Here is a 12,078-nt window from a genome sequence, read left to right on the forward strand (position 1 = left end):
TTTATTGAGTATAAACCCCTGTTGTATTTAATGCTAAACTTTATTCATATTGATTATGTTTTATTTTATTTATTTAGTTATTTTTCTTTGTTGTTGGACCGGACGGAAAAAAGGAAGAGGGTGGGGGATGGGTGGGGGCGAGAGGGAGAAGAAGAAGGCAACAGAGGGAGGCAACATCATAAAACAACCAGGACTAAGTGATAAACTAGAATGGGCGGGGCCTGTCTACACACTCTAAAGTTACACACACAGAGGAAGCTGGCCCTCGAGGTCTGGATTTGGGCCTCTCTGCTGTAGGTTTTCCAGAAATCCTGCCTTATCTGCCACTAATTTCCAGGATCAGGTATGTTTAGCCAATAAGGAGCTTCAATGGAAGGTTGGTTGGAAAACATGTAGGACACCGGCCCTCGAGGCCTGGATTTGAATACCCCTGCTCTAATGGCTGTGGTGGGCAGCCTGAGCCACAGCTCCATTTCCCGACTCAAGAAAAGTGCTTTAAGATTCATTTGATTATTTGTTTTTCATGACTATAAATTATATTTCAGCTGGTAACTACTTTAAAAATCTGGATCCTTGAGAAAATTCACAACAAAAATTTCGGTAGAATGTACATCTCAGAATAATGTTTAGAATGAATAAAAGTACTTTAAAGTGTAGCTATAATGACCACAAGAGGGAGATATTACCTCATTATTGACTTAAATCACACACAAAATTCTTCTGAAAGGTTATTTGGATGAAAAGCTGAATTCTGTCCAGGTGTGAAGGTAAAGGCCTGATAATGGCTCCTTAGAGCAATTTATAGAGCAACAAATAAGCGACAGAGGGAGCAAACGTTCATCAAAGATTCTTGTGTTCTTAAGATAATAGATTTAAATATTTCTAAGAATGTGACTGAAGCTTCAGCATTTATGTTCACACAAACAAATGAACAGATTCTGATTGCTCTTGTTCTACTTCTCCTCTGACTTTACCACTAAACCCCTGTCCCGTTTTCAAATGCGTGCCCCCTCCTGTCCCAGATCTGGAGTGAGATGACTGAGCTGGTCTCCTCCAGCAACAACTACTCGTGCTACAGGAAGGCCTTCAACGAATGCCGAGGCTTCAAAATCCCCATTCTGGGCGTGCACCTGAAGGACCTGATTGCGGTGCATGTGGTCTTTCCTGACTGGGTGGGCGACAGCAACAAGATCAACCTCGTGAAGATGCATCAGCTTTACATGACCTTCAATGAGCTGGTGTCGCTCCAGGGCGCCGTGGCCCACGTGGAACCCAACATGGACCTCATCTACCTGCTGACGGTGAGAGATGAAGTCCCTCCTGTCAGACTAATGGGGGCTTTTGAGGTCTGGTATTATGATTCCACCCTCACTGTAATTTTTTTTTTCTGCTAGAGTCTGTGTCAGATTTTCATAAGAAATAATGTGACATTATTCAGCCTACATAGCTGAAAAAGCCACACTCAGCTCAGGATAATGTGCTGAATTACATAGTGCATTTGTCATTTTCTAGAGCTGTCCGAATCTACTAATTCCAAAATCGAGTGCACTAGAAATTTTCCAGAAGTCTTTGTGAAAAACTAGCGTGCATCGATGCTCACAAAATTAGCGAATATTGACCACAATGCATTGCGGTTCAACTATTTCAAACAAAAAACATGTTTAAATGTGTTTTTTTGACAAACCATCCACATTTTCACCATCAGAACATAATGGACTCATCATAAACGTTGTGAAATGTTCGTATGGATTTAATTTTGACTTTGTGACATCGGTGATGCCATATCCGGCGTTTGAAAAACAAGAAAAGTAGTGAGCATCATGTCCAAATTGCCTATAAAATACAGGGCACTGGATAGTCCTGCACTACAGTTTTTTAGAAGTTAGGGGTTAGGGAGGAATTTTGGACACAACCATAAATTCTTTTTTTTAGCTTAACACCAATATTTCAGCTGGAATTTTTCAAGTTGTTTTATTTGGGTTTTAAATCTTTATGACCCTGATTTGGCTCCATAAATATATGTTTTTACAAATTCACGAATGAATCTGTAAAAACCTTTCATTCTTTTACGTGTCATTTATTGTTTTAAAAGAAATTGCTGTGACTTTTGCTTAACAGAGCATTTTTTTGTTTCTCAGCTTTCTTTAGATCTTTATTACACAGAAGATGAGATTTATGAGCTATCCCTGCTTCGGGAACCACGCAACCCTAAATCCCAGGTAAGTTTTGGGTAACAGAAATCAGAAGGAAGCAAAGTTAAAATATTTGTATTTTTCTGTTAACCACTATTTAACCAGGAAAGGTGTCTTTACCGAGGGAGTCCTGGCAAAGAGGCAAAACATTACACAGATCCTAGACATTTACTACAAGTTTAATTTGCTATTCTAGGCATGTTTACATTAAAACTGGGGTCATTTGGACCCCACAAGACAGACAGCACGCTAAACTTCTTTTAAAGGATTTTTTCATCTTCACTGGTGTCTGTAGCAGACCTAAAATCCTGTCCACCTTTGTCAGGTGAGGGATCACACTAATATAAGGATAGGGTCATCTGGACCCCATAAGAGAGCACAAGGGTTAAAAAACAAAAGCTAATGATTTAATTTCCAGGACTTTATAATGGCATCAATCTGAGAACTAGATATGAGAATCAGGATTTGAAATTTTTTAATTTTTAAAGTTCTAGTTCCGTAGGTGCTTTATACGATTACGTCCTGGGATTGGGTTTAGGGTCCTTTAGATATCCTGCATAAGATGCGCTTAAACTAAGTGATTCAAGCCAGCCTAAAATTTTGAACAGCTTAAAAATATTATCACGTAACGACCAGTAAGCTGAGACTTTAAATGGACATCCACACACATAGAGGAATGACAAACCCCAGAAACACTTATAAGTTTGTAACCTTAATTTGACCAGATGAAAACATGATGAGATCAGGATCTCTTTTTCAAGGGTGACCTGGCCAAGAGGTCAGCAGCACAAGTCTTATGAATACGGTTCCAGTGTATTAGAAACAATAAACAAAGGGATAACTTTAGGATATTTACAATTTAAAATAATGTATATCCCGAGTAGGAGAACACTCAGAACAGACCCGTGTGGCACACCTAAAACCAGTGAAGGAACAAAAAAAAAAATTGGTCCATCCATTTAACTCTGAGTTCTTTCCGAGAAATCATTTCAGCTTAATACTTTCTAACCTTTTCTTTAAAAACAGGTGGTCGACTGAACCAAATGCTTTGGTTAAGAAGTCTATATAAACAGAGGCACATTTTTGCTTTTTATCAGTAGATTTTTATTTATCTTTTTTCTAAAATTTAACCTGATTTCTGTTGTAAGTTTTTCTTAGGGTACATGGTGTTAGCGTGAATAGTTGTATTGTAGCAAGATACTTTAAAATATGCCTCCACATGTTCCCTTGTGCATGCGTGGCTACTCTTTGGCTTCCTCGTGGTTAATTTTGTGACACAACTGTGAGCCAAGTGTTTGTGGTCGTCTCTGTCTGGTTCTGAACGGTGTTTTTTCGCTCAAGTAACCTGCTCGACCAAAGGATGAATCAGATAAAGATTACTGAGGATAATATAAAATACATGTTTGTGTCACGAGTCGTAGGTTCCAACTCTTTGAGAGGGATCGGATGCCGTGCAGGAGTCAGGACAACCAGGTTTGACCAATTCAGGGGAATGAAAGTTTATTTTGTCCACAGGGTTTTAAAAAATAAATATATTAAAAGATTAAAAAAAGAAAGGAGAAGAGTCAATAAAAAGCGTCCAGGCACAAATGGTCCACGCTGACATCCTAGTCCAAAGAGCACGCAGTCCAAACCCAGTCCAAGGAGCACACAGTCCAAACAGTCTAAAACACATAAAACAAAATAAAAACAAGATAAAAGTCAATTAAAACCCAAAGCATGCAATAAAATGATCTAAAATGGGTTTGGAAAGGTCTCCTCGGATAGTTAAAAAGGGGAGACGGAGAGGGTACTTAGCTCAGAGAGGGGTGGGTCGCAACCACACCCCTCTGCTGCTGGTCTTCAGCGCGCCCCTCTCCACCTCGCTGTCCCGCTGCTCCCTGGGAAGGCTTTTTGCTGCAGTCCTCCACCACCGGCACCTGAATCCCCGCTGTAGGCCAGAGTCTTCGCAAGGGATCCACATGCACGCACGCCGCAGCTGGTGCTTGCAGACCCAGCTGCAACCACCATCTCACGCAAACCCTCACATCCTGTTTTATCCAGAGCTCTGTACACGTAGTTAACATGCTGTATGGGGCTCATATTTTGCTATTTTTGGCACTTGTTTTTGTCAGCCTACCTCCCCAACGACCCCCAACAAGCCGTTGGTCCCCCTGTACTGGGCTTCTGGTGTCACCACCAAACCAGACCCCTCTGTGGTCAACAAGCACATCCGGAAGGTCGTGGATGTAAGAAACGCTTCAAGTTTACTTTTCAAATCTAAGGCAGACGTTTCATTTTTGGGTAACAATTTCTTTTGTTCCTCTTTTCACAGTCCGTGTTCAGGAACTACGACCACGACCACGATGGTTACATCTCTCAGGAAGACTTTGAAAACATTGCTGCAAACTTCCCATTTCTGGACTCCTTCTGTGTTTTGGACAAAGATCAGTGAGTGCAAGTCCCTCTTTCTCTTTCAAACAGCTTCATGTGTTCGGCCGCCCTGAAACACAGACGGTGAAGGAGCTTCACAGAGGTGGGAACAAAACAACAGCAACAACATGTAGAAACATTCCCCCCAAAAAAGGAAAAAAAAAAGTATTTCAACCAGTTTTATTATTTTTATTATAAATAATGTTAAAACAGAAGTTAGTTTAGCTGAGGTGCTATTACTAATGTAAAGCTGTTGCAAAAGAGAAAGTAGAAATTTCTGAAAAACAAATATACACTACTAATATATGGAGTTTATGCTCAATAGGAGATCAAATATACATCGACAAACTTAGACTTCAAAACAACATTCATTCATTCATCTTCTTGTCCGCTTTGTCTAAATATTCTCTAAACAGTTTTTTTTTACTTCAATATTGATTTGTGTCCATTGACATGAAAACAGCTGGATTTTGGCTAAGATCTGAGCGCCGATGCCCCAATGGGCCAGCATACATAATATGGGGGCAAAGCAAATAATTTGAGGGGTTCAAGATTTTGTTTAAGATATTGTTCTGTTATTTTTGAAATGCTTAAAAAATTATTCTAATATTGTCTAAAAAATTGGTGGTGGTAGCACCACCCCTGGCTTTAGCACCTTCCTTGAACGCCCAAAGTACTTTACGTTCACAGTCCCATTCATCCATTCACACATTCACACATGGATGGCGGTTCCACTGCCAAATACTGGCGCCAGCCTTCCACCAGAGGCAATGTTAATGTCTTGCCCAAGGACACTATGACACATGGGCAGGCAAGGCATCAACCGAACCTCCAATATTCTGATCAGAAGTTGACCTGCCTAACTGCATCACAGCCGCCCCATAAAAGTAGATCTATTTAACCCTTGTGCTATCCTAGGCATGTTTACATTAAAAGTGGAAAATCTTATCGATTTTCCAAATAAAAGATTTCCAGGACTAAAGAAAAAAAAATACGGGTATAATTTATTAGTTCTTCCGTGGCTCAGTGGCAATTGATCCACAGACTGGCACTGGTCCGCAGCCCCGTGGTTGGGGAGCACGGTCTGAGCTGACACTGTTCCGAACCAGAAAACAGATTTTCTTTATTCTCATTCAAAATTTAGTGAGGACATCTGTGAAGACACTCCTCCATTGTTTGCTCAAGCTTCCTCAGGGATGGATTAATCAGCAAGGATGAAATGATGGCGTACTTCCTCCGGGCCAACCCGCTGCTGCAGAGTAAGATGGGACCAGGATTCATCCACAACTTCCAGGAGATGACCTACCTGAAGCCCACTTTCTGTGATCACTGTGCAGGATTTGTGCGTGTCTGCAGTTCATGATTTTCACTTTTTTAAACTTAAATCTTTAAAGATTGATAAAATGGCAAAATGCCATCAGATATAATAGTTTAGACAGCTTTTTACAATGGAAACTGTGCTGAAGTTATTTTTATGTATTTCTTTCTCATATAATCTCAGCTGTGGGGGATCATCAAGCAAGGATACAAGTGCAAAGGTACATTTTCATTCATCTGAAAAACAGAAAAACAATCACCTCAAACTTCATGTTTTGTGTCCTCAAACGTTGAGAGCAAAAATACGTAGTGCTTCTGTCGTGGCCTCATGCTGTTTCTATAATGTCATTTTTCATGTTTTGACATCTGAAATCAAAGAGCGATCTACTTCATCTGTGTTTGTGTTGCAGACTGTGGCGTGAACTGTCATAAACAATGCCGGGAGCTGCTGGTTCTGGCCTGCAGGAAACTGATTCGCTCCGGATCCATGAGCAGCGTCTCTCTGGCCAGACTGAGTCACAGCTCGCTGCCCAGCAGTCCCTCAGTGCCCACATGTAAAGGTCATCCTCACTTCCCAATCACATGTGGTCTGCACAAATCCCTTACGCCTGAAATTCAATCAAACTGCCTTAAACTCTTTCTAATTTGGGTCATTAAGAGAATTTGGTTTATGAGTTATAGAATTTAAAAGTGCCAGATAGTCTCTATGAACATGTTTTTTGTATTTTTTCATACAGTATACGTTTGTTTGATTTCTAATAATCATCAGAGGGAGATGATGAAGAAAATCTGAGAATGTAGCCAAAGAATGTCCAAAGAGAACTTTCCACAAAGATCTGCATCAATAGTTGCACATATTGTCTTAAGCTTGGTTTCCACTGAGCGGTCTGGTCCAGTACAGTTCAGTCTGGTCTGATATTTCCACTGTAAAAGGAACCAGTTAAACTGTACTGACCCGTACCTCTTGAGGGCCCCCATCTGTTGTAGGTCCATAAAAAAAATGGAACGAGACGGTTGAGGCAGAGCCACTGTTGCCCCCGTTGATTGGCAAAAAGTGAGGATGACATTAGAACTCTAGCAGCTCAATCTTTATTCAAGCAACATTAAATTCCTGTTTAACACAGTGTATCAAAATTAAAGTAAAGAAAAGACGAGCTGAGAAGAAACACTCGGCAAAATTACCTGGACCATACTGTACCACTCCTTACCGGGCCGTACTGAACCAGATCGCTCAGGAAAAATAATGCTAAATGGTCTTCCTGTCCCTTTTTCTTCAGACGATGACGATGTGTTCGAGTTCCCTGCTGTCCCCTCTGCTGTTCCAGCTTTGGACATCCCGTCACATCCGTCCATCACCCTGATGACCGGCTCAGCCCAGAGAATTTCTGTGCGCCTGCAGAGGGCCACCATCACCCAGGCCACCCAGACCGAGCCTCTGTGGGCCGAGCTCAGCTGGGAGGGCACAGAGAACGGCTCGCACACTTTTCCGAAAATGAAATACAGAACTCACAGAAAAGCATCAAAAAGTAAAGGTTTAGCCTGCTGGGAGAACCTGAAAGTTCAGCACCGACCCGTTTCCTCTGAATGCAGCTCAGAGTCCACCCAGAACGGGACGCCACACCTAAAGAAGGTAACCAAACAGCACCGCTGCCACAACCAGATTCTTTAAAGTCTACACTGAAGAAAATGGTATTTTGGAGGTTTTATCTGGTTCTTGTGACATTTTTCTGATGATGAAGAACATGGATAAAGAACAAAAAAATAAGCTTAAAATTCCCTTTCTGAGTATTTCTTTATTTAAATCATTGTGAAACAGGAGCTGATGCAAAAATGCATTTTGAAGAAAAAGAACTTTGTGATTGTAGCCCGGTCTTTCTACGTCCACACGCGGCCCCTCCTCCTTGGAGCCCGATGTACTGCGGGTGGCCGTGTTTGTAGGAAGAAGAGGCACCAGAGGCATACAATCTGTGGCAGACCTTGTTGCTCTTTATTTTCTTATAACAACACAGAGGAAACTGAACATTAGAAAATCAATAATTGTAAAAACTCACAGGACAAAATGGCTATGCTGCTTACCTTATAACAACACAGAGGAAACTGAGCAGAAAGAGGAAGCCCGCCAAGATTGCAGGAGAGCTACAGCGTCCCCAGAGGGTGAAAAAGGAACATGAAGGTGCAACAGCACCACCCGCAGGCGAAACAAGGAAGTGTCCCCTACATGATGTAGAAAACCGTTATGTTAAAACCCCTGAATTAGTGGCTCTTTTAGAGGAATGGGGATGGTAGGGAGAATTTCAGGCAAAAAAAAAAAAAATAAAGTTTTTCTTTTTGCCCCTTTAGGACAGCTGACTTAGCTGCAACAAGAGCTGGTTCTGTACGACCGGAACCAGAACAAGGAGGTTCTTCTCACTGAGGAAGGCTCTAAGCTGCTGGAAGTCGCCCTTCGGTGACCTCAGGTTACCTAGTAGACATGGTGGACATGCAGCTCGGTGGTTGAGGAACGACTGCTGTACGGCACACGGATGGAGCGCCACAAAACATGGACTCTGGTGCAGCAATTAAACAGGATGCAATTGTGCATAAGATCCAGCTCAGAGGATTGTTCCAAAGGAACTAACTTTCAAATCCAGCTGGGATAAGAGGTGAAAGTGGTAAAAAGAGGAACTGAAACGAAAACTTTGGTCCAACAGGAAAATGATCAAAGTTTTGTTTTGTAAATATTTGCATGTGGAGCTGACAGAGGAAACAGCAATCAACTGAAAAATCCATCAATAAAAACTGAAATCAATGAAAAGGTTTATATCGGTTGCCCCTAAAAACCAGAATATTTACAGGTGAGGAGTTCCTCAGGCTCACGAATGAACTGTTCTGCATTTATTTTCAGCAAAATTTGTCAGCTGATTTAAAAATGTAAAATATAAATCAGCTAAATGTGTTAAAGGTCACATTTTGAGGGAACTCACATCTACTGCTTCATCCAGAATTCACCAGGTTATCTGGGAAATGCATTTACTCCATGAGACACACCGCACATACATGTATTCTAAAAACATACAAACACCCAAAAGAGGCTTACAAAAAGCAAAAGCAAAACAGGCCAAGAAGTCTTTAGCTTGGTATTGGTGAGAGGACCATACAAGCAAAACAGCTCAGACATTACCAGGACCAACAATTGGACCAATCGTTACTCCTGAAATTGTGTATCTGGTTGTTTTCTCCATCTAATAATGAAGTATCTCTTGTGTTCCTTCAGTCTTTCCCGTGTGGAAAAATACAGCACAGCCAGAACCACTGAAACAGAAAACATTACCAATGAGAAGGCAGAAAAACACAGATGCTTGTATTTTAATACGGTTAAAAAACAATGAAAAGACAATAAAAACGAGGATCCCCATCTGACCCATCCATCTATAGTCTTTTTACCTCTTTGATCCTCCATTCATCCTCTAACTTCAACATCAACCAACACTTATTTACTCAAAAACAACCTTCTAACATCTAACATGAGTTGTTCCTCTGATGGATTCCCCCCTGATCCTCCCCCCCTCATCACTCCCAGAGAGAACCTGAACATCTTCATCTGTGACCTTCAACTCTGCCCTCTGTTTCTCTCTCAGTCTCTAAACCAGCAACATGCTGCTCACACCACAGTCTGATACATTTTTCCTTTCATTCTTGATGATTGTGGTTTGTCACACAGCACACCTCAAACCCTGCTCCTCCCACCCCAGCTTGTTTGCACAGACACCTATTTGCCTCTGTGATGGAATTCTCCGTCACTTCATATTAAAACTGTGTAGATCTATATAAATCTGCCTCTTTACCACATTCTCTGTTTCTCTGACCATAGTAGCCCAATCATGATCCTCGAGATCTACCACCCTGTCAGTTTTCCAGATCTCTCTGCACTCTTTAGCTGACTGAAATGCCTCCTTATTCTAATTGACAGGAAACCCCTCATCCAAGATTTTTTTTTTCTCAAAAGACATAAGCTGAAAAATGGTTAATTTAACGAAATATCTTTCCATCCTAAAAAAAATAAAAATAAAAAAATCAACCATTTCTAAAACTTACTTGATAAGAGAAGGGTTCCTCCAACTACTCCCCAGATGATCTGATCCTTCACACTCCAACCATTCCTCAGTGGACCACACACTCTTTCGTTTTCCACACAGCTGCACACTTTAACTTGTATGAAGCAGTCCTGCTCCAAACCACCAGTGTCTGAAACTCTCAGGATCACTGGGTAAGTTCCACTCAACTCATTGGATTTTAAAACCAGTTCAACTCCAGTTCCTGCAAAGATAGAAAATAAAATTTTAGTCTGAAATGTGTCCATCCATTTATCCTTACGTTGTCTTTGAGCACAATAAAATAATCTTAAAATAATGAATTCATAATTCTAATTTTAAGATAAACAGGAATCATATTATAACTGCAAAAAGAGTGATCGACTTGACATTTTACACAAGGCTCAATCATAAAGCAAAAACAAAAAGGGCTTTTTCCAAAAACAAATCTTTGCTGCATTTCTTTGCAAAATGTCAAGAAAAATCCTCTGGTCCAGATCGAGTCCTGAACCATGCAGACTATCTTAAACCAGACATTTCTGCTTCCAAAGCGTGTAAAAAATATGTGACTAATGGTGCGTTCACACTGAACGCAGCACTCGCAGCATTGGCATAAAGTTTCAATGTCAAGTCAATGTAACGATGTGATCTGATGCAGCGCAATTGAGGCATTGGGCGCAGCACGTCAACCAATCAGGGACTCAGCTGTGGGAACATGATGTTTTCAGTGACTAAATCAAAGGGTAGAAATAAATGTTCAATATGGCTGCTCGATGCGAGAATTTTCATCCTGAACTTCCGTCCATTTTTCCAGCCCAAGAGGGTCTCGGAGTTAACCGCAAACTGTGCGGATACTGTTGGGCGAAGGCAGGATACACACTGGACAGATCGCCAACATGGCACAGCCGCCCAGTGGACAGCTTAGCAAGCTAGTGAGCTCCGATCCCCGGGTTCTGGCAGAGCTAACAGTACTAATGCTAATGTTTTTAGCACATGCTTACGTGCGACCAGCTCTAACACTGATGGGCATTCATGTTGGCAACACGTTATAGGTGAGAAAAGATCACTGCATTGTTTCATGTATTTTATGTGAATCCAAAGCTAAAACTCGCAGTATTCAATGAAGTCCTGTTAGCTGGCGCGCAGCTAGAGCATGAAGCGCTGCTGCAGCTGTGGTCGTGATCAGGAACCATTTGGAACACGAACCGGAACCGTAATCCTAACCTTAAACTTTCCTCCGGGTCCGTGCAGCCAAGAAAAAAACTTCAGAACTGACTGCAGTATTTACAAAATTACTTGTGAATACCGTTGTCACTTTTCATTTGGGCTAATGCTAGCTAGCATGAAATACACGTATGATTATCGCTGTCTTTGTCTTTATGACCCGTTAGTTCTGTTTCAGTTACTCCACAGCCGAGTGTTTTTTAAACTTGTGTAAATGTAATTTTCAGTGTCAGGTAGAATCAGTCTGAGACGTGATTCCTTTCCTACGTCTTAACAGAGGCGAGGTTATCGTTAGCGCACGCCGCTATCGCTCCATGAAGAAGGCAGAAGCTCCTCATCATCAGCTGAGTACGATCAGTAATACGAAAGTCACTTTGAAGTTCGTTTACACATACAATGTTCTGTTGAACAGGTTTTAAATGTTCTAACAGAGCTACGTTTCATCCCAAGAAGTCACATGATCATACAGTACATGATAGCGTTTTGTGAGCGTGGGGTGTTTTGTGTTTCATGAAGGCGAACTTTGACATTTTGGATGCCATTGTGTATACATATAATCATAAACTATCATACAATGTAAGAAATAACGAAAATAAACCAATACCAGGGAAAGTACACAGAGATTTGCCAAGACCACGCATATAGTTAGCCACAGCTGGAAGAGAGTAAGGAGTCGTATTCGAAACCGGAAATACGTCACACAGCTCCGTTCATAGAGTCCATCGATGTCTGTGACGTTTTCCAGCAGACGTGGAGCTTGGTAGCGTTACATAAATCTTCATCAGATTAGCTAATTGTTTTCATCCTAATGCTATTTTTCTATGAAAGTTTGAAAAGTGAGAGTAAAAAATGAGAGAAAAGAG

General features: G+C 41.2%; 3 protein-coding genes across 6 annotated transcripts in view; 2 read left to right on the forward strand and 1 right to left on the reverse strand.

Annotated features, from left to right (window-relative positions):
- LOC112140997 (RAS guanyl releasing protein 3 (calcium and DAG-regulated)) overlaps nucleotides 1-8,715 on the forward strand; it is a 62,410-nt gene extending 53,695 nt beyond the window's left edge. For all 3 annotated transcript variants that reach the window (XM_024264043.2, XM_036215545.1, XM_036215544.1), the window contains exons 16-17: nucleotides 7,199-7,551; nucleotides 8,262-8,715. In XM_024264043.2, the coding sequence (XP_024119811.1) occupies nucleotides 7,199-7,551; nucleotides 8,262-8,270 (362 nt within the window). In that variant the 3' untranslated portion in view covers nucleotides 8,271-8,715. The remainder of the gene's footprint in view (nucleotides 1-7,198; nucleotides 7,552-8,261) is intronic.
- LOC118599717 (ras guanyl-releasing protein 3-like) lies at nucleotides 525-5,020 on the forward strand. Of its 2 annotated transcripts, XM_036215547.1 has the most exons (4): nucleotides 525-1,301; nucleotides 2,139-2,219; nucleotides 4,307-4,420; nucleotides 4,507-5,017. In XM_036215547.1, exons 1-4 carry the CDS (start codon nucleotides 1,035-1,037, stop codon nucleotides 4,624-4,626), a joined length of 582 nt encoding a protein of 193 aa, XP_036071440.1. In that variant the 5' UTR covers nucleotides 525-1,034; the 3' UTR covers nucleotides 4,627-5,017. The 2 variants fall into 2 exon arrangements, with proteins under 2 accessions (XP_036071440.1, XP_036071439.1); XM_036215546.1 differs by having other exon boundaries at nucleotides 4,307-5,020.
- Nucleotides 7,700-12,078, reverse strand: part of LOC112140998 (cadherin-3) — a gene marked incomplete at its 5' end in the record, with an annotated part of 4,970 nt that continues 591 nt past the window's right edge. The window contains 2 exon segments of the mRNA XM_024264044.2: nucleotides 7,700-9,212; nucleotides 9,996-10,217. Coding sequence (XP_024119812.2) covers nucleotides 9,106-9,212; nucleotides 9,996-10,217 — 329 coding nt within the window.

The sequence above is a fragment of the Oryzias melastigma genome, linkage group LG15, assembly GCF_002922805.2.
Source record: "Oryzias melastigma strain HK-1 linkage group LG15, ASM292280v2, whole genome shotgun sequence".
Taxonomy (NCBI): domain Eukaryota; kingdom Metazoa; phylum Chordata; class Actinopteri; order Beloniformes; family Adrianichthyidae; genus Oryzias; species Oryzias melastigma.

Excerpts from the sequence above, each read along its gene's own strand:
- LOC118599717 (XM_036215546.1), top strand. The coding sequence starts at position 1,035 with ATGACTGAGCTGGTCTCCTCCAGCAACAACTACTCGTGCTACAGGAAG. Across the intron at positions 1,302-2,138 it reads ACCTCATCTACCTGCTGACG|CTTTCTTTAGATCTTTATTA; the intron begins GTGAGAGATGAA and ends TTTGTTTCTCAG. Across the intron at positions 2,220-4,306 it reads CACGCAACCCTAAATCCCAG|CCTACCTCCCCAACGACCCC; the intron begins GTAAGTTTTGGG and ends TGTTTTTGTCAG.